The sequence below is a fragment of the Propithecus coquereli genome, unplaced genomic scaffold, assembly GCF_000956105.1.
Source record: "Propithecus coquereli isolate 6110/MARCELLA unplaced genomic scaffold, Pcoq_1.0 Scaffold73, whole genome shotgun sequence".
NCBI classification, from domain to species: domain Eukaryota; kingdom Metazoa; phylum Chordata; class Mammalia; order Primates; family Indriidae; genus Propithecus; species Propithecus coquereli.
Genome location: NW_012153396.1, coordinates 3446027 through 3472951, shown reverse-complemented (window position 1 = coordinate 3472951; position 26925 = coordinate 3446027). Strand labels below are relative to the sequence as shown.

Below are 26925 nucleotides of genomic sequence, written 5' to 3'. Positions count from 1 at the left end.
CCCAGGAGTTTGAGGTTGCTGTGAGCTAGACGCCATGGCACTCACTCTAGCCTAGGCAACAAAGTGAGACTCTGTCTCAGAAAAAAAAAAAACATTCTGTGGTGGTAAAAGAAACAGCATTGGCCCTTAAATGGGAACAAATTTGTTGTGTTCAAAAGGAAAACCAGTTTTGCTAGAGAGTTTTAGAAAAGGGAGGAGAGTCATACCAAGATATAGTTTTATGTGAATTCGATTTGCGTGAGTCAGTCTCCTGAATCTGATAAATTCTGGTATGCTGTCTAAATTGAATTTTTCCAGACCTGCAACATTGAGACCTTGTATGTTTGGACACCCTTAAGATGACTCCCAATAATCTCTGCTTCCTGTTACTCACACTCATATATAGTCCCTCCAATGTACCAGAGTTGGTCTATGAAACTGATAGCGTAAGGCAGAAGTGATGATATGTTACTTCTAAAATTAGGTTATTTTTTTTTTAATTTTTTGTTTTTTTTGAGACAGAGTCTCACTCTCTTGCCTGGGCTAGAGTGTCGTGGCGTCATCCTAGCTCACAGCAACCTCAAACTCCTGGGCTCAAGCCATCCTCCTGCCTCAGCCTCCCAAGTAGCTGGGACTACAGGCGCACACGCCACCATGCCTGGCTAGTTTTTTCTATTTTTAGTTGGTTGGCCAATTTCTTTCTATTTTTAGTAGAGATGGGGTCTCGCTCTTGCTCAGGCTAGTCTCGAACTCCTGAGCTGAAATGATCCGCCAGCCTCGGCCTCCCAGAGTGCTAGGATTACAGGTGTGAGCCACTGCCCCGGCCCTAAGATTAGGTTATGAAAAGACTGTACCTGTTGGCTTGGGGTCTCTCTCTCTCTCTCTCTCTCTGTCTCTCTCTCTCTCTCAGATTTCTTACTCTGGAGAAAGCAAGGTGCCATGTTATAAGCAGTCCTATGGAGAAGCCCACGTGGCGAAAAACTGGCATTTCTGACCAAAAACCAGTGAAGAACTGAGGCCTGCCGACAACCACAAGAGTGAGTGTGGAAGCAGATTCACCAGCCCCAACTAAGCCACTCCTGGATTCCTGACCCGCAGAAACTGTGAGATATAAAAGTTTGTTGTTTTAAGATGCTAAGTTTGAGGGTAATTTTTACGCAGCAATAAATAATTAATACACCTGGATTGCAGATACCCTACCAGATACTCAGGTAATATTCCTTTTAGTGCTCAATTTTTAGTCCCAAACAACCAACATTGGAGAAATGGTTTATAGTCCTCTGCTTGCTGTCATGTGTCCTTGAATCTTTGCAACATATATGATAGAATTAGAAAAGCCCAGATTATTACACCATTCTTAGGAGGAAATTGAAGCCAAAGAAGGGTTAAACCACTTGCCCAAAGGCATATAGCAAGTAGATTATTGTTTTCTTTGACTCTTTAGTTCCCAGCTGGGGAATTCTCCATAGGATTAAGCAGTTGCTGGTAGAAGAAGAGATTAATGAATATGTTTCTTCCACTTTGGTGGGAATGGTCTTAAGGGCTGGGACCTATCTGGAAGAGTAGTTCCCAAACATTGGCATGTATAAGAATCAGATTACTGGCTCACACCTGTAATCCCAGTACTTTGGGAGGCCTAGGCCAAGAGGCCAGAGGATTCCTTAAGGTCAGGAGTTTGAGACCAGCCTGGACAACATATCCAGACCTGGTCTTTACAAACAAACAAACAAAAAAATAGCTGGGTGTGGTGGCATGTGTCTGTAGTCCCAGCTACTTGGGAGGTTGAGGTGGAAGTATCACTTGAGCCCAGTTCAAGGATGCAGTGAGCTATGATCAGATTAGGCCACAGTACTTCAGCCTGGGTGACAGAGCAAGACTCTTTCTCCGAAAAAAAAAAAAAAGAATCAGGCCAGGCATGGTGGCTAACGCCTGTAATACTAGCACTCTGGGAGGCTGAGGCAGGAGGATTGCTTGAGCTCAGGAGTTCAAGACCAGCTTCTGAGCAAAAATAGAAAAATACTAAAAATAGAAAAATTAGCTAGGCGTCCTGGTGTGTGCCTGTAGTTCTAGCTACCCAGAAGCCTGACGCAGGAGGATCGCTTGAGCCCGGGAGTTTGAGGTTGTTGTGAGCTAGGCCGACGCCATGACATTCTAGCCTGGGCAACAGAGCGAGACTCTGTTTCAAAAAAATAAATAAATAAATAAATAGAATCAGATTCCTACATTGTTCTCCTGAAATATGTTTTAGTTTGTCTGAGGGTGGGGACTGCTACATGTTTAACAAGTTTCCTGGGAGTTTCTTATACACTTTGAGAAACTGCTTTGGCAGAGAAAGGAATGGTGGTAGTAAATGGTGATGATGATGATGACAGAAAATGGACAAGAGAACAAGAGTCATGTGCGGGGGCAAGGGAAGATAAATCCTATGAAAATGCTTGTAATCATGCAACAAATGTTACAGGACACATATTAGTTTCCAGGCACTGGTAGATGCTAGAGACACAACCATCAATGAGACATATATCATCAACTATCTATTTGGGAAAAGATCCATCCTTGAAAGACAGAGCAATGCCAATAAGTATTTGAGGGAATTGCAAGGGTGAGAAAAATGTGAGAGAAAATACAGAAGGCCAAGTTCAGGAGAGGGAGTTGGATAGGAGAGGTTCTAGGGGCTGGAGAAGCAGGGAGCCTACCTGTCTTGGAGCACACCTAGCCAGTTGCTTCTGCTGTCTGCCACTTGTGGGACTCCTCTTCTTTGCCCTTTTCTGCACTCACCTCTTCTCGGTACCTCTACTTTGCTTCATCCCCTGTATCCTGAGTCTATCTTGCACTAATGACTGGTATTAAAACATACTGGGAGCTGGGCATGGTGGCACGCACCAGTCGTCCCAGCTACTTGCAAGAGGAGGCTAAGGCAGGAGGAACAATTGAGCCCAGGAGTTCAGCCCCAGCCTGGGCAACATAGCAAGACCCTGTCTCTAAAAAAATAAAAAAAATACTGAAATGTTACTGAATTGATCTCTTTATTTATTTATTTTTTTTTGAGACAAAGTCTCACTGTGTTGCCCCGGCTAGAGTGCCGTGGTGGCTAGAGTGCCGTGGCGTCAGCCTAGCTCACAGCAACCTCAAACTCCTGAATTGATCTCTTTAAAACTGTTAATTTTAGGCCAGCGCAGTGACTCACACCTGTAATCCTAGCTCTCTGGGAGGCCGAGGTGGGCAGATTGTTTGAGCTCAGGAGTTCAAAACCAGTCTGAGCAAGAGTGAGACCCCGTCTCTACTAAAAATAGAAAGAAATTAATCGGACAACTAAAAATACATATAGAAAGAATTAGCCGGGCATGGTGGCGCATGCCTGTAGTCCCAGCTACTCGGGAGGCTGAGGCAGGAGGATCGCTTGAGCCCAGGAGTTTGAGGTTGCTGTGAGCTAGGCTGATGCCACGGCACTCTAGCCGGGGCAACACAGTGAGATTCTGTCTCAAAAAAAAAAAAAAAAAACTGTTAATTTTATGTTATGTGAATTTGACCTCACACACACACACTCACACACACACAAAGAATAATGGGTTCTTTTTTATTTATTTCTTTTTTCTTTTTTTTCTCTACACACTCTATTTATTTATTTTTTGAGACAAAAGTCTCACTCTGTCACCCAGGGCTAGGGTGCTGTGACATCAGCCTAGCTCATAGCAACCTCAAACTCCTGGGCTCAAGCGATCCTCCTGTCTCAGCCTCCCGGGTAGCTGGGACTACAGGCATGTGCCACCATGCCCAGCTAATTTTTTCTATTTTTAGTTGTTTGGCTAATTTCTTTCTATTTTTAATAGAGGTGGGGTCTCACTCTTGCTCAGGCTGGTCTCGAACTCCTGAGCTCAAGCAATCCTCCCGCCTCGGCCTCCCAGAGTGCTAGGATAACAGGCAGGCATAAGCCACTGTGCCCGGGGTTCTTATACCCATTGATTCAAATTAGCTAAGCCTCCAGTCCTCCAAGACATTGTCATTAAGTTAAAGACCTACCATATAGGCTCCACTACCTCCCTCCCACATCCCAAGTCTATCTGCCAGGTATCTGTGACGTCCCTTCCCATTTTTGCCTGTACCACAATTCCCAGAGATACTCCAAAGATGTTCTACTCTCCCTCCCCAGGTCTGATCCATAATAAAAGTAAGGCAGGGAGTAGAACACCTAGGTCAAGTGCTTTTCGGCTGTGTGATCTCGGGCAAAGTTACCCAACTTCCCTAAGCCTGGTTCCTCTAGGAGCCAAAATCACTTTCATCATCCCATTCAACAGTATCGAGATGGTATTTCCTTAAAGGAAACTGGGCCACTAGATCAGCTAAGATGTCAGCGGGAGTGAGAGGGGTAATCTTTCCAGAGAAGGTGAAGCTAGAACTGAGGTGTTAAGGAGGCATTAACTGGTTAATAGGTGAAGAAGAGGGAGAAGAGTGTTTCCCAGGAAAGTTCAAAAATGCACTTTAGGCCAGTCTGGTGGTGAGCTTGAGGCCAGGAGTTCCAGACCAGCCTGAGTAACATATTGAGACACCATCTCTACAAAAAATTTTTTTAAAAAATTAGCTGGGTGTGGTGGCCCAAGCGTCTGTATTCCCAGCTACTCTAGAGACTGAGGCAGTAAGATTGCTTGACTCCAGGAGTTTGAGGCTGCAATGAGCTATGATCATGCCACTGTACTCCAGCCTGGGTGACAGAGTGAGACCATGTCTCTAAAAAAAAAAAAAAAGACTTCAGACTTCAGGTTTCTTGCTTGTTCAAGGAGGTAATAGCACCTTCTTCCAAAGGTCCTCATGAAAAGTAAATGAGATTGCAGGTGTGAAACACCTAGCACAGTGCCTGGCCCTAGTGCATGTTCAACAAATGTGGTTTTTTTCTTCCTCCCTTGCCTTCCACCTTCCATATGTGTAATCTACGAGAAGGAGAAGGGAACCTCAGATTCAGAGGAGGCAAAGACCTTTATAGGATGGGTTGTAATCCCCCCTTGTCTACCAAGATGATTGGTGATCACCATGGAATCTGGACAAGCTAGTTGTTTGGAATGAGTGGCCTTAGGGGTAAGTGGTCATAGGATTTGAGGAAGGCAAATTCAAGGACATTAGAGAGAGAAAGGGGTCAAGGCAGTTGCCCCCCAACTCCATCACCATCTCAAATCATCCTGCCAATCCAGCCCCATCCTGACACTCTTGGAATTACAGATAATCTCAAAAAGAGCAGAAAGGAACTAATGTCTATTAAGTACTGACTACATGGCTGGCACTAGGCTAGGTGACGGGGTACACATTATCCAGTTTGAGTCTCATCAGGCTGTAGGTACTGATTATAGAGGGTAAAGGTAGAGCTCAGAGTAGAGTAGTGAGCTGTCTCAGGTCATTCAGCTAGTGAGGGGCAAAGCTTGAATTCAAACCTAGGTATCCAAAATTCCAAGCCAGTATTCTTGTCACTTTAAGTTCCCTCTCCCTCTAGTGCTGACCTCTGTCTGAGAGAATGTGGGGAAGGGGTGAGCCCTGGCAGGGGATGCTGCTAAGGAAATACTTGTGTGGTGTGGATGGCTTCAGTCAGGTCCCAAGGTGGCAAGGATGGGGAAAGCTGGGGTCGGAGAATCCACAATGTGAGCTTTCCTCCCCAGCCCTTTCTCAGCACAGGAGAGGAAGGTCCCCATTCCTAGGCAGGCCCTCTTTTCAATCCCCAGACCCAGCATCCTTGCATCATTTCATGCTCCCTCAGCAAAAACCTAAGGTGGAGAGAAGGGGTTTCATAAACTTAAACCTCCACATCTGTAATCCTCCCCCAGCCAGTCAAGCCAGCTGTGCAGACTCTGAGCCAAAGTGAGGGAACCAAGCAGCCTTTTCAACCAATTCCCCTCTAAGTAACAAAGGGGAGAAGCCCCTACCCAGTCTGGGCCAGATGCCCTAGAGAGAGGAGACACTAGTCCAGGTCCCCCCAGGTCCAGCTCCCCTGGAGCCCACCCTGAAGCTTAAGGAAGGGAAGCTAGCAGCTGGGGACCCCCAGGAGGGAGGGGGCCAACTCTACTCCAGGCAGCTCCCCTCCTCTCCCTCCTCCTGGCTGATAGGTATTTCCTGTTTATGAGGCAGCTAAGGCTGAGCTTTTGGGAAGGGATGGAGATGGAGCCCCTCCCCTCCTAGGGCTGGGTTGGGGAGTCCTTGAGGAATGCCTGAAGGTTGGGAGGCTCCTCCCTGGGGAAGGCGTGTTCCCGACATTGACCGTCCAGATCATCCCCCCACCGTCCCCCCCGACCAAAGCCTCTATGGGTTGGGGGCATTGGAAGGGTCTGCTTCCTGTTCTCTTCAGTCTCCGAAGCCCTCAAAGGAGAGCAGCTTCCAAGAGGGGAGGGGAGGAGAAGGGAGGAGAGGGCGGGTATGGGGAGGAAGGCGCCAAAGCTGGGTGGAGAAAGGGGGGAAGGGAGGAGAGTGTCTTGACTGATGCGTCAGAGCCAGCCAGAAGGAGGGCCCATGTATCCCCCCTCCCCAGTCCGACCTGGTGGTCATTCCGCAGTCCCCTCCCCCCAGCAAAACGCAGATCCCTTAGGCGGGGGAGGGCGGGGACCCCACTTAATTAACCCTTTTAACTCTCAACCCAACTGGTTTAGCAGGCAAGGGAGGAGTAGTTAATTCAGGGAGGGGTGAGTGGAGGGTTGCTACAAGAATTAGGATACTACTCCTTTTTCCCCCAACCAGCTTGGAGTAGGAACGCATAACAAGGGGTCTTCAGAGTAAGGCTTGGGTCTCAGCAGGGAACACAGGCAGGGGGTTGGCAGTCCCTTTCCCCTCCTGGAACGCAGCCCCGGGTGGAGAGAAAGCTACACCTCACCGCCCACCCTGGCTCCGCCTTCCCCAGTCCCGGCTCCCGCTCCGGCTCAGCTACGCTCCCAACCAGGCGCCACCCGGAGGACCGACACTGAGTGTGAGGCTTCGCCTCCTAACCCTCCCCCTCGCCCTTCCTTTCTGGGGTCTCTGTCTCCGTCTCCTTTTTTAAAAAGCTGCGTCACATGCATGCCGTTCCCTGAACGCTCCCGGCCCCTCGCCGCCCGCCGCGCGGCGCACGCACGTAGCCGCTAGCAGCGCGCTCGCCCGGGTCACTTTGACACAGCTCTCCCCTCCCACTAGCAGGACAATTAGCATATTAATAAAGCCCGGCCCAGCCGGGCTGGGGCTGGAGAGCCGGCGCCTGCTAGAGGGAGAGCGCGAGCGCGAGGGAGAGGGGGGCGAGCGGCGGCGGCGGGGAGGGCGGCGGGAGCGCACAGACACGCACACGCACACGCGCACACACGGACACACACTCCGGGGACGCACACCCGCGCGCACACACGCAGAGGCAGCTCGCCTTCCTGCCTGGCTTCCTTCCTGTCTGCTCGGCGCCTGACAGGCCCCTTGCTGCAGCCAGGGGCCGCCCGCACCGGGCCGAGGCCGGGCCGGGCCGGCGGCGAGGGCAGCGGGGGCCGCGGGCGGCGGCGGCGGCTCATGCCCGGCCTGTCCCCGCGAGGGGCGGGCACCGTGACTCGGCTGGGCCCCCAGCGGCGGGCGATGTGAAGATGTCAGTGGGCTGTGCCTGTCCTGGTGAGTGGGGCGCGCGGCCGCCTGGCCCCTCCCTGCCTAACCCTCCCCGCAGCCCCCTCACCCTATGTTTGGCAAGAACTTTGGGGGGCGTCGATGGCATGGGGGAGGTAGGGGGCTGTAAGGATCATGCGGGGCCTCAGTCCGGCGGGGAGGGTTTTTCCCAACTCTGTAAATGCGCAGCAACCCAGAAGCACGGGGAAGAGAGGCTATGAGGGTAGCTTATGTGCATGTTTTTTTTTGGGGGGGGGGAGACTAATTGGGGAGGGGCTTGGGGGGGGCTGAAATTCTCAGAATTCCAGGTTGTTAGCCAATCAGAAGTGACTCTGGACTTTTGACCCCCCCCTTAGGTCATCATAGTGTTGTGATTGGCTGGTTTGGGTTGCCCCCCCTTCCCTGCTGCCTATTGCCTGTGTCACCCCCCTCATGCTGTTTCTGAGGACCCTGTTTGCAGGGAGGTATTGGTTGGGGCCCATCTTGTCCCCCTCCAACTTTTCCTGACTGTTGCCAGGGAAGGATAGCCCTCCTGAGGGACAGGAGGTACTCCTAGGGCATGCCAGATAATTGGGCCTTTGGGTCTGGCATCTCTGCCGTAGTGGGAGGGGGAATGTGGCAGCCCCAGGCAGGCTAGGAAATAGAGTGATTTGTGGAGAGGTGAGCTGGAGGGAGCAATTGCTTGATCCCAAAGTGAGAACTTGAGAGAGGACCCAGGCTCTGATCCCTGCCTGCCCCAAACACATACCAGTTCTTGCCAGGGACAGCCCGGGTTTGAGTTTTTTCCTGGAGGAGGAGAAGGTCTACCTCACTGCCAGGAGGAAATAGAGGAGCCATGTGACTGGAGAGAGAGTCTCCAGAGAACCTCAGAACACACTGTCTGTCCCCATCCCCAGGACTCTGGGTCCTGGAGTTGACCCTCCTGCCCCAGGCTCTAGTCAGCTTTCTCCTGGAAGACAGTGTCTCTGAATCAAGCCTGGTTTGGACCCTTCACCCCTCCAAATGTCCCGTTCTCTGGAAGGCCCATACTTCACAACTGGACACCCCACCACCCCCAGTCCCCAGGGGAAGCTGCCAGTGCTGAAGCTTCCTTGAAAATCATGTGACCCAGGCCAAGCTGGGCTGGGCACACACTTCAGGTGCCTACTGAGGCTGATGTTTAAGGGGCATGGGACCCAGAGGAAGGGCTAAGAGAGCCTGAGGATCCTACAATATCTGCTCCTGCTGCAGAGGGTGGGGGAGAGAAGGAGAGAGAAGAGCTTGCCAAGCTGGAATCCTGCCTGGCCCCATCATCTCCCCTCCTACCAGCTTGGTGTGCATGTTTGTGTGTATTTTCTCCTTTATAATTGCCCCATGCTGGGTACCCTGTTCAGATCCTTCCATGCTCTGAGCCCACCCCAGGGCCCTGACCCTCCATCACTATTAATGCGCAGAGCAGAAACTAAGGCTCTGAACAAGCTAAAGGGCTGAATCTTAAATTTTGATTCTTCGTGCCTACAAATAGTGGGTAGAGGATATTATGGAAAGGTTGTCAGGCTGGAGGTGGATGGGAGATTGGCCCTGAAGTTGGGGCAGGGTACCTGGGTCCAGTGGGAGGAGAGAGAAAGTTTCCTCCTCAGTCTCTTTGGGAGCAGCATGGGGACGGGAAGAGGATGCATGCCTAGGGGTGTGTGTGGGGGGCAATGGGGGGACAGACAACTTCAGTCAGTGCCCCAAAAGGCATGTTCCTTTTGTGTGTCTGGTGGCCTGACTGAGGGTGAGGGTGCAAAAGATGGCTTAGAGTGGGGAATCTTTTTCTTGATTGTGAAGAAGCTTTATGGATTGATGTCACAGAGGATGGATGGAGGTTAGACTTAAAGGAGAACCACATGCGGAGAGGCTTTAGAGTAGACTAGAGGCGGGGAATGGTAGGAGTTGGGGTGAAAGAGGGGACTAGGCTTGCATGGGTGGGTGGAAGCACATGCTTGAACACAAGGACATCGTGGGCATGTGGCAGTCCAGGCCCAAAGACCTCCCCCCTACCTTGAGCAGCCCTGGGGTGAGGGCTAAGGTGCCCTGGCAGGCCGCCTGCCGCCTGCCTGCCTGCCTGTCTGAGTCTCTCCTTTGTGCTCTGCTGTCTCCGGGCTCCTCCTCCTCCCCCAGCCCGGCAGAGACAGCACATGCCCCACACATGTGACTGAGGGAAGCCAGAGCACACGCAGACCCACACACATGCACACGCGAAAACACCACAAGATACACACGTACACACGTCCAACTCCCATAGTGCTCCTGGGGTGGGGAACAGCTTCTGGGGCTGAAATGACCAGGAGCAGGGAGAACCTTTGCTAAGGGGCATCATCCTGGGCAAGATGCTGAGGGGGCCAGGGCCTGTCTGGGGCAGCATGTGGTGGCTCAGAAGGGTTAAGGCAAGGAGGAGTAGGGGGAGGGGAGGAGGCAGCAGTGGTGGCGGCTGGGAGCCAGGAGAGGAGGATGGCAGAGCGCCAGGCCAACGGGAGGCCCGGGCACAGACAAAGGAAGGGGGGCAGGCACACTGGAGGCCTGGGTCAGGGAGCCCCAGGGGCCCGGGCAGGGGGCAGTGCTGGTACCTCATCCTGTGGGCTGGGGCTGGTTGCTGTCCTTTGAGGCCCCATCTCCAGGAGGAGTACTCTCCCTCATCATCTTTGTCATTCTTTGCTGCTTCCCCCACTGCCAATTTTAGGGCCTTCTAACTCAGACTTGCTCTCTTTAGCTGGACCTCTTCTGCCCCTGTGCAACTGGGGGAATTGGGTCAGAGAAGAGAGAGGAACAGACTTGCTAGACAAGGAGAACTAGGAGCAGGCCTGTTTTGGATGATATGCCAGAGTCTTGATACATCTTGGCATTGATACAACCCCTTTTCCCCACAGTGGAACAGGAGGGCCCTTGAAGTTCCCCCTTCTGAGGAGACAGGCTGGGTAGGGGTTCTGAGCCAGAGCATTTACCCATCCCCCCTCTCCCCATGTGGGCAGTCATTTGAGGCCTGGAGAGGGAAGGGAGTAGGAATGGCTGCAAGGCCCCAGGGCTGGGCTTTTATCTAGTGGGTTTAGAAGCCCAGGGTTCCAGCCCCAGGCCCTCCTGTCTCAGTGTGATCTATTAGGATCTCACTGTTAGGATATTTGGTTCTGTGTGCAATAAGGATCTCTTGAGGTACTGCCTGCGAATGCACTTTGGAAAGTTTAAAGACAGGAAACAAATGACGGGAGTTGTCCTGTCAGTGAAGGGGGGGTGGAGTGTGGCTATCCCTGGGTTGTAAATTTGGGAGTCAGTGGAAATGTCTTAAGTCATGGTAGTAGGCTGTATGTTGCAAAGTTGGACTAAACGTCATAGATTTTGGTATGTTTGTGAAAGCTGGGGTGTATCATATGGCCATGCTGTGATGAGGAATGGTGTGTAGGTTTTCAGGGAAGGTGGTGGTGGTTTATGGGTTAAGTCTCTGTGTAACAAATGATCAGGGTATATATGTGATACAAATGATATATGTGACAGTCTGCCACATCGTATAACATCGTTTCAGGGTCTGTGTTAGGGTTAGGGTGCATGAGTGTTACAGGTCCCAGTGTGTATGACTCTGTGTGTGTGTGTATGTCCAGGGTTTGGGTATATTTAGGGCTTACGATAGATCACAGGTTGAAGTGTGTATCAGGTACTGATTTATGTGAGAGTGAGATGTGTTATTTATGTGTGGAGGATGTTCACGCAGCCAGGTGCAATATTATTGCACAGTTAACCAGTGTGTATGTCATGAGAAATCCTGTCCTTGGAGTTAGGTGTAAATATAGTTGGGGGTGGCAGTGGCAGCAAGTAGAACAGAAATACTCAATTTGCAAAGAAGGAAGTAGGAGGTCCCAGTGCCCCTTCCTCTGGTTGTGTGTGTGTGTGTGTGTGTGTGTGTGTGTGTGTGAGAGAGAGAGAGAGAGAGAGAGTTTTCCTTTTCCTATCTGTCTAGGAGTAGGGCCTGGGCCACTACCCAAGGTTTAGAAATATCCTCTCCTTTGGGTTGCCCCCACTGGACTGGAAAACAGGCATTACCCACTAACTGCTTTTTTCCCTGGCGTGGTGGGAAGGATTCAGCAGCAGACTAGGCCTCTTCTGGAAACCCTTAGATGGGCAAGTTTGCCTTCCTAGCTCTGACAGGGCCTCTTTCCCTGGCACGTACAGTGTCTTTAATGATGGTGGTGGGGAAGAGGGCTTCCTGTTAAGGAGGATCTAAGTCAGTGCTTGGAACTTAGCTGGGTTGGGGGCAGGGAAGCCTAGAGTGTCCCCCTCCCTCCAATCAGTGTTTACAGGCAGAAGTCACAAATGTGTCTCTGTCAAAAATAACCCCCTGGAGCTTCCCCCCAGCTGCTCTGGATTTCACCAGGGATGCCTGGGGTGGCAGCCCAGGGCAGCCTTCAACCTGAGAGATCACAGGGGAGAGGAAGAGAGATTTGGGGGCGGTTTGGAAGGTGGTTTGAAGATATTGGGAATCTAGAGAGGAGCGCACCCTCCATCCCTGCCTGTGGCTTTGGCTCTCCTTCTCACTCCTGAGCACCACGCCTTGGGTTTGGGAGTGGGCGGGGGCGGCCTGCCTTTCGTTCCTGGCCCCCCCCCCCAGGTCTCCCCTCCATCCAGGTCTCTCCCAGTCTCTGTCTCTCTTTTGTTTTTCTCAGCAGTCCCTCCGTCCCAGCCTGCCTCTCTCCCTCCCTCCCTTTCTCGCTCTTCCTCTTTCCTCGCAGGGAGGGGGCGGGGCCGGTGGGGGCAGCTCCACCCTCCGCCCGCCCTGGGGCCTCATTCGGAGAGAGGCTCCGAGAGGGCGAGCGGGGAGGGAGGGAGGCAGGGAGAGAAAGGGAGGAAAGGCAGGGAGCCGGCGGCGCTGCGTGTGTGTCTGAGTGTGCGAGTGTGAGTGAGTGTGAGTCCGGGCCCTGCCTCTCCTGGTGCCCCCAGCAGAGGGGCCCGGTGGCTTGGGGAGGCGGGCGGGCTGCTCGGAGGCAGAGGCAGCGAGAGGCGGCGGCGGGGAGAGCCGAGGAGGAGGAGGAGGAGAGAGGAAAGAGCGGAGCAGCCATTGTTGAGGGAAACCTTGCAAACAAAGAAGGCTCCGGACTCCCCGCGGCCCCCCGCCACCCAGGCCGGCCCCCTGGCCCCCGGCCGCCGGCCCAGTGGCCATTGTAACTTTCCCCCGGTGCTGTGGCCACCGCGGGGCGGGCCGAGGCGGTGCGTGCGAGTCTTTGTGCGGCCCGCGGAGTGGAGCTCCCAGCCAGGCCTGCCTGTCCCACTCGGGACATGAGCGGCTGAAGTTGGCCCCCCCTCAGCCCTCACCCCTGCCAGGGTCCCTCTGGGCTTCCAGCCGCTCCCCGCACCTCTCCTGGCCCCCTCAGTTCTCCCAGGTAAGTCTGGGCACCCTGCAAGCCTGTCGGGGGTGGGCAGAAGGCTCTCAGTCTGGCCCCGGGCTGTGTGGTCGCTGGGGAGAGGTGCCCCAGCTCAGAGAGGCCGGGACTCATAGGCCTGCTGACCTATGGTCAGCCCCCAAAGGGAGGGGGCCTGCCCTCAGGTCAGCCTGGTTACCATGGAAATGCCCAGCTGGAAGTGCCCCCCTCAGCCCCAGGATGCAGCTTCCATCCTGAGAAAACTTTACTAGTTCTGGGCTCTTCTTCTCTCCCCCTTCCTGAAGGCTCCCAGATTGCTTGAGGTGGGAGGGAGACTATGTCTGACTCCAGGGCTGGATGACACATCCCCTCCACCCCCACCTTGCTCCTTCTACCCCTGCTGCTGGGGACAGGCAGCAACAGGGACAGATGGTCTGGGTGATGTCCCTCCCCTTCTCTTCTCACTCCCAAGCCCTTGTGCTGGGGCTACTGGGAGTTGCTATAGCCCTGGAGAGATGCTGAGTTTGTGTCCATTCACTGGAGGTGTAAACAGAGGCCTCAGAGCTCTGGGCTTTGCTCCTCAGAACTATTACCCAGCCCCAGACAACACCTGCCATTCTTTAGAGACAGAAAAGGAGGCTCTGAGGGTTTTTGCAGAATTGGGTAGGAACCCATGCATCCTGCATCCCTTCTCTTCAGGTTCTTGAGCTGACACATTTCTTCTTCAAGTGGCCCTGAAACTAAGGGGGCAGGAGTAGTTTTGCTTTTGGGGAAAGGACTGTCTAGTTAGGCAAGGAGGGCCAGGTCTGAGAATCTGGACTCTGGGATTCATTGCCCAAGCCTGGCCTCTGGTGGGCTGTGTGAGCTTGAGCTTTCTGTGTGGCTTTAGTCTCACTGTCTGTGGAGGAGAGAGACTTGGGAGCTGGGTGGGGACTGTCTCTTTCCTGAGACACAAGCTCAGTCCAGACTGGCATGGGAAGGCAGTGTGTGCTGTTCTTGGAGCATGTGGACGTGGAGTGAAGGCCTGTTGCTGGCACCTTGATCCTGCCTGGGGCTGCTGGGTTCCAGCCCTTGATAGGCATGTTGGGGCGAGCTGAGGGTGGAAGGCTGCTAGGCAGGATGGGGCACACGTGTATGCAGGCACACACTGGCTCTGGCTCTTGGCACCTTCCAGGACTGTGCAGTCTGGGCCCCTCTGGGACTCTCCTTTTGCCTACATTGTGAGGAGGGGGCCCTGGGGAGAGAATTAAATGACACATGTTGGCACAGGGTCTTCTTTTGTCTCTTTCCCCCAAGGAACAAAATAGATTTTGTATCTAAATTGGGGAGGGGGCTCAGATGTAGCCAATATAGTTACCCTTCCGAATGTAATCAAGTTTTGGGGACCTAAGGAAGTGAATATGGTTGGGATCCGAATCTTTGTGGCTGTGCCTCAGTTTCCCCTCCTATCTTGTGGGGAAGGGAAACATAGAGTTGCAGGGATACCTGGCTCATACCCAGCTATGAATCTAGCACTTCTTCCAGTCAGGAAATGGTATGACAGGAACTGTATTGGAAGAGGGGACACATACACACGCAGATACACACAACAGAGACCCCTATCTAGTTACCACTTGCCTCCTAGACCGAGCCCCCTAGAACATAGCCTCCTTGCCAGACCCTCTATTTTCTGTTTGTAAGGAAGTAGAGTAGGATCCAACGGAGGCTCATCTACTTCCCTCCCCCACTGCAAGTCTCTGAAGAGAAAAGGGGTTGAGGCTTTGGGTTTCTGGTTTGGAGACAATACTCTACCCATGGTGGGTGTGGGGGCTGGGCTGATAAGGGAGTGGCCGTTGGTGGGGAGGCAGAAGGCCCAACTGGTTATCTGGTGGGTTGCACCCAACAGGCACCCACCCCCTTTTATCTTTCTATCCCCTGCTCTCCTGAGACCCTGGGGGTGGAGGAGGGAGCAGAGAGTTCACAAAATCCCCCTTTCTCCTCCCCACCTTGGTCTCTAGAGGGCAATAGAGGGGTCAGATGGTAGAAATAGTGTAGGATGTGGGAATTAGAAGATCTGAGCTCAAGTGCTGGCTCTGCCAGTTACTAGCTTTATGATCTTGGCAAGTTCCTTTGAGCCCTCGGTTGCCTCATCTGTGAAATGGGAGTGTTATGTATGGTCAACGCTGTTACCTCACAAGGTTGTTATGATGATGGAATGAAACTATGTAGATAAAAAGGGGGTTTATAAAAATTAGATTCTAATTTTGGATATTTATCTGTGATACTGACAATTCTTCCCAGATTCAGTCCCTCTTCTGTCATCCAGGGCTCAGCCAAGTTAAGAAGTGGGGACTTGGGTATGGGCTGAGTACTCCTAGTTTCTTAATAAAATGAGATTGGAGCCAAATTTAGAAGGAGAGATAGGTGCTCCCGAGCCCCTCCGTAGTCCACTGCTCTCTTGTTGCAGTCAGGCCAGGGGGCTCCATAAGACCAGTCCCTATCCTCACAGTCTAGCAGGCTTCCAGGAGAGCTCCCAACAGGGGTTCAGGGAGATCCTTTCTCTTCTAGGTTGTTCCTCAAAGTCATTCAAGCTGTACTCGCCGAAGGAGCCCCCGAACGGCAACGCCTTCCCCCCCTTCCATCCCGGCACCATGCTGGATCGGGATGTGGGGTGAGTCTCTTGCCCACATCCTAACCCTTCTCCAGGTGGGATCCTGCCTGGAAAGGGGAGGGAGTGACCCTTCCCCAAATAATTCCTGTCTTCCACCCCCATTCTCATGACCTCTTCCCTTACACAGCCCAACTCCCATGTACCCGCCTACATACCTGGAGCCTGGGATTGGGTAAGTGGAGTCCAGTGGGGAGGAAAGTGCTTTCTGTTGGGTGAAGGCAGAGGTCAGGGGAGCGGGGAGACTCTGCTGCTAGTGACCTCCTTCCTTCACTTCCCCCAGGAGGCACACACCATATGGCAACCAAACTGACTACAGAATATTTGAGCTTAACAAACGGCTCCAGAACTGGACAGAGGTATGGCCAAGGGAAAAGGGACTGAGAGCTAAAGGGCCATCTGGGCACCCCTTTGGGATATCTTGTGATACATAAACACAGACCTCCCTGTGTTCTCTAGGAGTGTGACAATCTCTGGTGGGATGCTTTCACGACTGAGTTCTTTGAGGATGATGCCATGTTGACCATCACTTTCTGCCTGGAGGATGGACCAAAGAGATATAGTAAGTGGCTTCTGGGGGTCCTGTTGTGAGAGTATATACCTTCTGTATAGTTTTAAGGTCTGGAAGTGCCAAGGGATCTCTCTTGGCAGGGGAGGTATCTGCGTGGCCTCTTTTGTGGTCCCTCTGTCCTGAAGAGTTTGTCCCATCTCTGCAGCCATTGGCCGGACCCTGATCCCACGCTACTTCCGCAGCATCTTTGAGGGGGGTGCTACAGAGCTGTACTATGTGCTTAAGCACCCCAAGGAGGCATTCCACAGCAACTTTGTGTCCCTCGACTGTGACCAGGGCAGCATGGTGACCCAGCATGGCAAGCCCATGTTCACCCAGGTCAGCAACCCAGCTGGATATGGAATACTGAAGCACCGGTGTTTGATTCCCTTCCTCTGTCCCAACATGTACTCACAGCTATTCCCCAGGAAGGCACAGTGGGAAGTGACAAAGTAATAAGAGAGGGCCCACATGCTACAACATGCAGCAAACATTTATTGATTTTGTACGTGACAGTTTTCTGGGCCCCAGGGGTACACAAGTGAATAAGAGCCTGTCCTCATAGAGCTTATAGCAGATGGGTGTATCACTAGCTACATGGGGAGAGGACGAAGGTCTGTTCAGCTTTTCTATGTGTGTGTGTTTTTGTTTTTGTTTTTTTTGACACAGGGTCTCACTCTTTTGCCCAGGCTAGAGTGAGTGCCATGGTGTCAGCCTAGCTCACAGCAACCTCATACTCCTGGGCTCAAGCAATCCTTCTGCCTCAGCCTCCCGAGTAGCTGGGACTACAGGCATGCGCCACCATGCCTGGCTAGTTTTTTCTACATATTTTTAGTTGTCCGATTAATTTCTTTCTATTTTTAGTAGAGACGGGGTCTCGTTCTTGCTCAGGCTGGTCTCCTGAGCTCAAACAATCCGCCCGCCTCGGCCTCCCAGAGTGCTAGGATTACAGGCGTGAGCCACCGCGCCCGGCCTATGTGTGTGTTTTAAAGGCCAGGGATGTGACAGGTATATGAGGTCAGGGAGTGCTGTGACAGTTGTGTGCAGGTGGCAAAAGTGTATGCAGTGGGAGAGTTGTGAGCAAAAGGGAGGACTGTAACAGGCACACTTTGAGGTATGGCATATGGGGAGGGGGCAGGGTTGTGACAAGCCTGTCCCCAGGTGTGTGTGGAGGGCCGCTTGTACCTGGAGTTCATGTTTGACGACATGATGCGGATAAAGACATGGCACTTCAGCATCCGGCAGCACCGAGAGCTCATCCCTCGCAGCATCCTTGCCATGCATGTGAGTTGTGGGCAGGACCCAGGTGGCGAGGGTGAAGGCAGGCAGTGGGAAGGGTGGAATGAGATCTGCCATTTCCTGACTGTGACCTTAAACAGAAGGTTAGGGTTTCTTCAGCTGAAAAATGGGTTTCATACTAGCCCCTCTTCTCTGTCAGGAGTGTCATAATGCTCAGATGGTAGGGCAGGTGAGGAGAGGCAACCCAGGTGTCAGTGTTCTTATCTTTTCTCCCTCTCTAGGCCCAGGACCCCCAGATGTTGGATCAGCTCTCTAAAAACATCACCCGGTGTGGGCTGTCCAATTCCACTCTCAACTACCTCCGAGTGAGTCTCCGATTACCCATTTTCTGCCCCATCCCATGTGGTCTTGGCTCTGTGTCTCTTCCTTAACAAGCCACCCCTGGTCTACCCTCAGCTCTGTGTGATACTTGAGCCCATGCAGGAGCTCATGTCCCGCCACAAGACCTACAGCCTCAGCCCCCGTGACTGCCTCAAGACCTGCCTTTTCCAGAAGTGGCAGCGCATGGTAGCACCCCCCGGTGAGTGCCTTGTACTTCCTCTTACCAGGATCTGACACCACTCCCCAAGGCTGTATCTTTGTCTCCTTATGCAGTTCCCCTTGCCCCTTCCTCGTTCCTGGGTCTGCAAGATTGGGATCAGGGTAGGCTCATGCTTCTTAGGAGCCAGAATGGAGAACAGGGGGCCTAGGGCCCTCTCCCACCTGAGTCTCCTTTCCCTGGCACAGCGGAGCCCGCACGGCAGCAGCCTAGCAAACGGCGGAAACGGAAGATGTCAGGGGGCAGCACCATGAGCTCGGGGGGCGGCAATACCAACAATAGCAACAGCAAGAAGAAGAGCCCAGCCAGCACCTTCGCCCTCTCCAGCCAGGTACCTGTAAGCATCTCGGCTTTCTTCTCTCTTCTGGGCTGCCCCACCGCTCACCCTTGACCCTTGTCCAAGCCTGAGCTCACTAGCAGGCATAGAGGCAAAGACAGTTTTCCCATGTACTCTCCCAGCGTGGGCTGACTCCTTCCACTGATGAGAGAGTCCTTGAAAGGCACATGTTGGTGTGATCACACAGACTCAGCACAGGAAGTTAGGGCATGAGACGGAGACAGCCAAGAGAACATACGGACGTTCAGGACAGTTTGGGGTACACAGACCATCAGAGAGACACACACTCTGATAGAGGGACACACAGACTTGAATGTTTGTGGATCTAGAATACGTACACATGCACGTGTACACACTTCCCTCCCTTGTGTTTTTGATCTGCTCCCTGTCTTACATGTGGACAGAAGTTTAGGAGCACCCTAAAATTTTGGGGAGATGGACTAGGGGAGTAGACTGACTTCTCCTCCCAGAATTTAATGCATAGGGGCTAAGGGCTGTGATGCTCTGGTGTCCTTCAGTGGGAAGGATTCCAGGAGCTGAGGGTGTCAGAGGAGTCGGGTTTTAAATTTGGGTCTGAGGAGGGGGTTGGGGCTGTTGAGCTTCCAGGGTGGGTATTGGGGCTCTGGGGGTATCTGCTGCCCTGGGCCGGGCGAGCCCCTGCCCCGATTATGTTTGGGGACCTCCGCCACTCTCAGGATGTGATGGTGGTGGGGGAGCCCACCCTGATGGGCGGGGAGTTCGGGGACGAGGACGAGAGGCTCATCACCCGGCTGGAGAACACCCAGTTTGACGCGGCCAACGGCATTGACGACGAGGACAGCTTTAACAACTCCCCTGCACTGGGCGCCAACAGCCCCTGGAACAGCAAGCCTCCATCCAGCCAAGAAAGCAAATCGGAGAACCCCACGTCACAGGCCTCCCAGTAAAGGCCCTGCCATGGCCACCCAGCACTCTGCCTGCCCCACCCCTTGCAGCTCCAGGGAGCAGAAGATAGAATGCAGAGACTGAGCATCTAAAATGGGCAGCCTCCATCCACCCACTTCAGGGAGGAACTGGACTCGCTGGGGGCAGGTGCCAAGATTTGCCTCTCAGTGGCCCTGGGCTGGGCCTGGCCCTGGCCCCTGCAGAGCCTTTTGGGGGAAGGGGGTACTCGTGTGGATGCCTACATCCATGACCCTGGGTCTTTGAGAAATGTCCTGACCATCCTCCAGGGCATTTGCCTCCACCCTCACCCCAGATTCTGGGTTCCCCATCCTCCTGACTTTACCCCTTTCAGCTCGGGGTTGTCTGTACCCACAGCCCTTAGGGACTTAAAGTTATGGGGCTTGGTCAAACGCCTCTCTCCTTAGGCGACTGATAGTAGAGGGGTAAAGTTCTGGGCTCCTTCTCCCTTCTGCTACTTATCCCGGCTCCAAGTTTTTTAAAAAATAATATTATTAAAAATGTAAGTTTAAAAAAAAAATCACTCATGTCCCCCTCTTCCCTCTATTGAAAGTCCACCTACCTCCCTACTCCTGGCAGATGGAGGGGCCCTGGGCCCAGGTGGGAGTGAGAGTGGGGGCAAGGGGATATGCATACCATTTTATACCGTTTGAGAGCTTCAGACCAAGGAGACACTTTGCTATCTCTCTTCCCCTTTCCTCTGGGATGACTAGAGTTGGGAAAGGCATGCCGTGGGGTAGGGGGAGTAATCATGGCCACATCTTTGTGACAGCCCCCTACTGTTGTCTCTGTCTGCCCATCCTCTGGACTCCCGGCCTGCCCTCCTAGTGCTTGTGACTCCCTCTGTCCCAGCCCTGCCCCCTCCCCGTGGTGTGTATATCCTTTACAAGTCCTCCACTAGAGCAGCTGTCTTGGATTGGGGGGGGGCAAGGCTTCCTCCTGTAGGGAGTGTGGAGGGAAGGGAGCAGCCTTGTTTGTCGCTATATTTTTTTGTTTTGTCTCAGTTGGGCAGGCATGGGATGGGAGAGGGCCACTCTCCTCCAGAACACTCTTCCCCCAACCCCTCAAGCTTCATATTTAGTCCTACCCTGCCCTCCAGAGAGGGGAAGGAGCCACTGAGGATGTCTCAGCTCTCAGGCCACCAGGGAGAAATAGGCCTCTGTTCCCCCAGCTGAGGTAGAGGGTCTTCATCTCCCAATATCCCCTCCCTCTCCTTCCTTGTAGAAGGGAGGAGGAGGAGGCAGCCAGGATCCTCAGCTTTACTTCACAGTTGGACATGTGGAGGCTTAGGGCCAGGGTGCGGCCAGGAGCCGGGTCCCATGAGGCTAGGCCCAGCTCTGTGGCTTTGCTGCCTTTTCCTGTGGCCAGTCCCAGGAACTGTTAGTACCACCTCTCTCCCCACTCTTCCCCTTGGATTCTGGGGTCCCCCACGCCCTGTTTCCTCCACTCCAGCTGCTGCCACACTTTTGGAAGGGTATTGTGTCAGGAGCTGAGGGGAAGGGGTGAGGAGGGTGGATGACCCACCCCAACCAACTGTAATGCCTTTTTTTTTTTTTTTTTTTTTTTTTTGGCCATTTGAGTCATGTATGGTACTGATGAATAAAGAGACTTTTTGGTTTGAGAGTGTCCTGGTTGGTCATTGATGCCTAATAATGACTCAGTCCAAGACAATCTTTTCCCTATCCTTGCAGTTCCTAAGACAAGTCATTGGGGAGAGGGTATGAGTTGGACCCCTTTACTCTCACATTTCCTCTCTTTAGGGTTTTTTCCCTGAGTCATACCTTCCCCCCGAGACCCTAAAATTTGTCCCTAGATGTCCCAGCCTGGCCCCATCTCCCTCAAAAGTTGAGGGAGACTTGGCTTTCCCAGTCTCCCTGCTTCCCCACCGCAGGACTGGGACTGTTGCTTCTCACCCTTGGCTGTCTGGGGCTGCCAGACAGGTGGCTTTCTTGAGGTTGCTGGGATAAACGACCCTGGAATTAAGCCTTTAAGGGAGGGGTGGGGGAGGGGGTCCTTGGCTAGGATGGGGCTTGGGTTAGAGGATCTTAGAGAGTGTCTGGGAGACTCCTCATTTTTTCATCAGTGAGATTCCTACCCCTACCAGGCCCCCAGCCTACCAGCCCAGCTGAGATCCAGTCTCCCCTGGTACTAAGGTCCCTGGGTGGAGGATTAAGAGAGTAGCAGGATTGTTTGTTTCCTTGCTGACTTTGGGTAGGGGCACTGAGGGAGGAGGGTACCTAAGCTCTGTTGCTAGGGGCCAGCCTGAAGCTTCAAGAGTAGATGGAAGGAGAAATAGGGCACTTAGCAGACTCCTTTCCCGGTGGTTACTCTCCATGTCCCTTCCTCCCTACCATTAAATATTGGCAAGATAGGGAGACCCTGCTGTGGGTTGGAGATGGGGTCTTAACTCTCATAAAGCTCCCTACTCAGCGTCCCTCATTTTCATCCCAGGCAGGGAAAGCTGAGGCCTCAAACCATTCCCCCACTAAGGCCTCTGGATCTGAAGTAAAGCCCAATAGACCTGCACCTCCACTCTCACCTCCCAGCATGCAGGAAGACACCAGAGGAAAGGACTGCATGGCCCACCCCACCCCTCTCCAGCCTACATAGTTACCTTGGCCGCCTCAGGACCCCAGGACTGCACTTGCATCCCTCCCTCAACTCTTCCTCTGTAGGGCTGGCCTGACTGAAGGACATTTGCTGGCGGGCTGTCACCATCAACTTACCCTTACAGTGAGCTGCAGTGGGTGTGCGTCTGGCGCCGGGTGTACATCTGGCCTTTTAGTCTGAGTGTGTGTCAGTGTGTGTATGTATGTGACTGCTAAGCTGGGAGGGGGCCTGGATCTGTGTGTGTGTGTATGTGTGTGTGTATGTAAGGGAGTATATATGTGTGTGAGTGTGCATGTGGGCATCTACATGCATGTGCCTGTGTATTACTGTGTGTCTGTTGGTGAATTCATTCATTCATCCAGCTAGTATTCATTGAGCCCTCTGCAGGTGCCAGGCCCATTCTAGGTGCTGGGGATATGGTGTCGAACAAGGCAGAGAAGGCGGGACTGCTGGGTGAGTGGAGGCTGTGAGTGCACAGATGAGGATGTGTTGTTACATGTGCGGTTTGGCAGCGTGACTGTGTTGGGTTATGGGGTTGCTAGGCCAGTGATTGTGTGACTGGGTTGAGCATTTGCAAGTTCACCTCTTTTTGTGTATGATTATGGCAGGGGAAGGGGACAATTGTTGAGGGAAGAGGTAGATTGCCAGGCCTGGACCCTGCCCTCTGGAGCCCTAGACTTGGCTCCTTCCCACTTGCCCCCAGCATCCCCTCTGGGGAAGGCCCCTGGTGAAGAGGAATTGCTGGGGTAGGGGAAAGGAGAGGCCCTCCAACGCCCTCATGCCCTTTGTTTTGAGTACAGATATGGGTCCTGTCTCAGGCCCTAGCATATTGCTGAAGAGCTCATCTCAGCCTGACCATGTACCCCAGCCAGGGCTTCTGAACCCAACACCAAACCTTGTCCCTTCTCCCAGACCCCCAGCTCAGCCTGACCCCAGTTCCTTCCCCATATTTCCTGACCCAGTCTGATCTAGCCCAAGTTCCAGCCCCTCTCCTAGGACCCTACTCTAGTCCAGCACAACCTCCAGCCCCTCTTTTATACCCAGTCCAGCCCAGTCCAGCCTGACTTCTTTTTTTTTTTTTTTTGAGACAGAGTCTCACTGTGTTGCCCCGGCTAGAGTGCCGTGGCGTCAGCCTAGCTCACAGCAACCTCAAACTCCTGGGCTCAAGCGATCCTCCTGCCTCAGCCTCCCGAGTAGCTGGGACTACAGGCATGCGCCACCATGCCCGGCTAATTTTTTTTATATACTTTTAGTTGTCTGATTAATTTCTTTCTAATTTTAGTAGAGACGGGTCTCGCTCTTGCTCAGGCTGGTTTTGAACTCCTGAGCTCAAACAATCCGCCCGCCTCAGCCTCCCAGAGAGCTGGAATTACAGCCACCGCGCCCGGCCCAGTGCAGCCTGACTTCTAACCCCTTCTCCAAAGTAGCACTGCAGCCCCCCAGCCCAGCCCAGTTCAGTCTGACTTCAAGCCCCTTTCCATAAGGTGAGAAACTCTAAGTTGCCTTCCCAGGGCCTCCCCCAATCCCTTTTTCATAAAGTAGGGCCTTCGTTGGGGATTGGTAGAAGTAGAGGAGAGGGTAAGGGATTAGAAACTATAGCCTGGATGAAGAAGGGCAGAGAAGGCAGGGAGATGAGGGGCAGGAGGCACTGAGGAAGGCCCAGCTGTGTTCTGGCCAGGTTGAATGGAAGGGAATGCATAAAAAGAAGTTTTGAGTCAGCGGCCCCCTAGTTGCAGGCTGGATTTCAAAGATGCTGGTTTTATCCTTGCTGGCTCCAGCTCCCAATACCCAGAGTGTTTATAATGACTATAACTGTCATCCGTGTGGCACCGTCCCATTCTCTCAGGAGCCCCCTCTGGCCCCCACCCACAGAGGCCATAGATGAAACGACTGGGTGACTACATACCCTGCAGCTCTTACCCTGGGAGAGGAGAAGCTGAATGGGAAGGGGTTATTTTCCCACCAATTCTAGATCCCATTTCCTGAGGTAGCTAAACCCTGGATTACTTCTCTCCCTGCTGCCCCACCTCTAAGCCACCAGCTCACTTCTCCAGCAAGAGAACCTAGGGACAGTCCCTGGAGAAAAGTCCCAGAGAGGCTTGGGGGAAAAGGATCTTTTCCCCATCACTGCCAATAAGTAAGGCTGCCTGGAGGAGGTAGGCATAATTTCTCTCCCTTGCCTTTAATGGACCTCAGGTGCCCAGAACCAGATTAGTAATAACATTGGTTCGTGAAACACTCTCAGCATTGCTCCATGCACAGCGCACATTTATTTACTTATGATTCTGTCATAAGAACTCATCAACATGAAAGCTAGGACCTTGACAATAACTTAAGTCTAGCTACATGGTCCATCCATGCCGCTCCCAAGATATCCATCATTCTCTCGTTTTCCTTTTATTTACTTAACTATTTGTATTCCTAAAAATGTATTGTACTGTTAAAACTTTAGTTATTTTTTACCTTATTATAAGGGAGTACTGCTGTATATAATTTTTGGTGGCTTATTTTTACTTAATATTACTTAAGTATTACTAAGATTCATATTGTTGCTATATATGGCTTGCAGCTCATTTTGAGGATTGTATTAATATAATGTTCCATTTGGTGACTCTACCACAGTAATTCATTTTCCTGTCACTGGACATTGGGTTGTTTCTAGGTTTTGGCTATTGTGAAGAGCACTTCTATGAACAATTTTATTCCTGTCTTCTACTGTAGTTATGCAGAGTTTTTTTGGTTATATGTTTAGGTGTGATCTCTGTGAACTCATGTTCCCACCACTGAAGCCCAAGTCTGAGTGCTTTTACTGTGGCAGATCTAGGGTTAATTCAAAATTAAAACATTTATTGAGTCCCTGCTATATGAACTGTACTTGGTCCATTCATTTATTCAGCCAGTCAAGCTAAATTTAGCGAGCATCTACAACATGCCTAGAGCTGGAGACAAAACAAGGAAGACAAGATGGCATATACAGTTGGGTGGGGAAATAGATGTTAAACCATGGTCACACACATATATACACACATACGCAATTACAATTTATGATATAACCAAGTAGTGCAGGATGAACGTGTGGTAGGGAGACCTTATTTAAACTCGTGTGTTAAGGAAGGCCTCTCTCAGGGAGTGATGTTTCAGCTGGGACTTGAAGGATGAAGAGGACTTAGTCAGATGAAGAGAATAGGGGAGAGGATTTCAGGTGGAAGAAGATTTCAGCATCACTCTCCCAATGTTGGAGACTGCTTGGTGGATTGGAAGTTTAGAAGAAAATCCATGGGTTCTGAGCCTAGTGAGCAAACGCAAATGATGGCAGGAGGCAGAGGCTGGGGCCAGACTGGAAAAGGCTGCAGTGTTGATGTAATGAATATGATAGCAGTTAACAGTCATTCTGTACCAGGTACTGTGAGAATATCAGATATCAAAATTTGTGGATGTTCAAGTCCCTGATATAAAAATGGTATAGTGTTTGCATATAACCTATGTATATCTTCCTGTATACTTTAAATCATCTCCAGATTATTTATGGTACTTAATATAGGGTACATGCTATGTGAATAGTTATACTCTATTGTTTAGAGAATAATGACAAGGAAAAAAAGTCTGAACATGTTCAGTACAGATGCAACCATCTTTTATTTTTTGAATATTTTCAATCCATGGTTGGTTGAATCCACAGATGCAGAAACCACATATAGGGAGGGCTGACTGTTATTTCCCATTTTATTTACACAGGGGGAAACTAAGGACCAGATAGGCCAAACAACTTGCCCAAGGTCACAGAGCCAGCAAGGATTTTGAATTTCATCCAAATGTAATGGATTGTCACTGAAGGATCTAAGGCAGATTATGGTTAAGACCTGGTCAATGCCTTCCAGAAACCCCCAGAGCAGGGGGAACGACAGAGCAGGCCACACTGAGTAAAAAGCACACTTCAGGGAGTGGGATTAGGAACCTGTGAAGTGCTGTAGAAGTACAGGGAGAGAATTATGTTTTGACAAAAGAGAGGAAGACTTCTTGCCAAAGGTGAAATTAATTTTGATTGTTGGAGGGAGGTGGACCTGTGGTAGGTGATTTTGGCAATGACCGACAGATGGTCTAAGAGAGGAATAGCTTTAGAGAAGGCACTGAAGTGGGAGAGTCCAGAGAGAAGAGACAATTGAGCAAGAGAGTGTGACTATAGCAGCAAAGGGCCACCATTGGCATTCAGGGGAGGGAAGGAACCAGCAAAACTGTTCTCCACAGTCTTCCTAAATTGTAGACTAAGGCTGAGCAGTTTAGACTTAATTTTATAGAGAATGAGAAGCCACAGAAAGTTTTGAACAGAGAAGTAACCTACTTAGACCTGGTTTTTTTTTTTTGAGACAAAGTCTCACTCTGTCATCTAGGGGCTAGAGTGCCATGGGGTCAGCCTAGGTCACAGCAACCTCAAATTCCTGGGCTCAAGCGATCCTCATGCCTCAGCCTCTCCAGTAGCTGGGACTACAGGTGCAAGCCACCGCACCTGGCTAATTTTTTGTTTCTATTTTTAGTTGCCTCGCTAATTTTTTTTCTATTTTTAGTAGAGACAGGTTCTCATTCTTGCTCAAGCTGGTCTCGAACTCCTGAGTTCAAAGCAATCCACCCGCCTCAGCCGCCCAGAGTGCTAGGATTACAGGTGTGAGCCACTGTGCCCGGCTGAGACCTGTTTTTTTAGTAAGATTAATTTGGCATGGTGTACAGGACTATAGAAGGGTGACTAGTTAGGAGGCCTTGAGGTCCATGCTGCTAGTAATTTAGAAAACCCAAACCAAACCAAACAAAAAGATCCCAACTTATAAAATAAAATAAATACAAGATTAAAAAATTAAATGTAAGCAAATAAAATTAGAAGAAAATGAGATTAAATGGTATTTATCAACCTAAGAAGTATGTGTGGGGTTATATTGCCAGTTTAAATACCATAGAAAAAATAAAAAAGGAAAAGAGTGAATTTTGCCTTGATTAAAAAAAAGGAAAAGAATGACCACTTTGACTATGTATAAATTTACAACTTTGGCATATATGTATATAAATTAAAACTAAACCAAACCCCAGACA

The 26925-nt window shown here is 51.6% G+C and overlaps 1 protein-coding gene across 3 annotated transcripts; it reads left to right on the top strand.

The window, feature by feature from the left end:
- The first annotated feature begins 7203 nt into the window (after positions 1 to 7203).
- LDB1 (LIM domain binding 1) lies at positions 7204 to 19805 on the top strand. Of its 3 annotated transcripts, none has more exons than XM_012661762.1 (11): positions 7204 to 7569; positions 15471 to 15573; positions 15701 to 15745; positions 15854 to 15929; positions 16030 to 16132; positions 16287 to 16459; positions 17282 to 17404; positions 17641 to 17724; positions 17816 to 17939; positions 18146 to 18294; positions 18990 to 19805. In XM_012661762.1, the coding sequence occupies exons 1-11, from the start codon at positions 7545 to 7547 to the stop codon at positions 19218 to 19220; spliced, it is 1236 nt and encodes a 411-aa protein (XP_012517216.1). In that variant the 5' UTR covers positions 7204 to 7544; the 3' UTR covers positions 19221 to 19805. The 3 variants fall into 3 exon arrangements, with proteins under 3 accessions (XP_012517216.1, XP_012517217.1, XP_012517218.1); XM_012661763.1 differs by having other exon boundaries at positions 7250 to 7569; positions 18146 to 18288; XM_012661764.1 differs by lacking the exon at positions 7204 to 7569 and adding an exon at positions 12387 to 12944 and having other exon boundaries at positions 18990 to 19745.
- The last annotated feature ends 7120 nt before the right edge of the window (positions 19806 to 26925 follow it).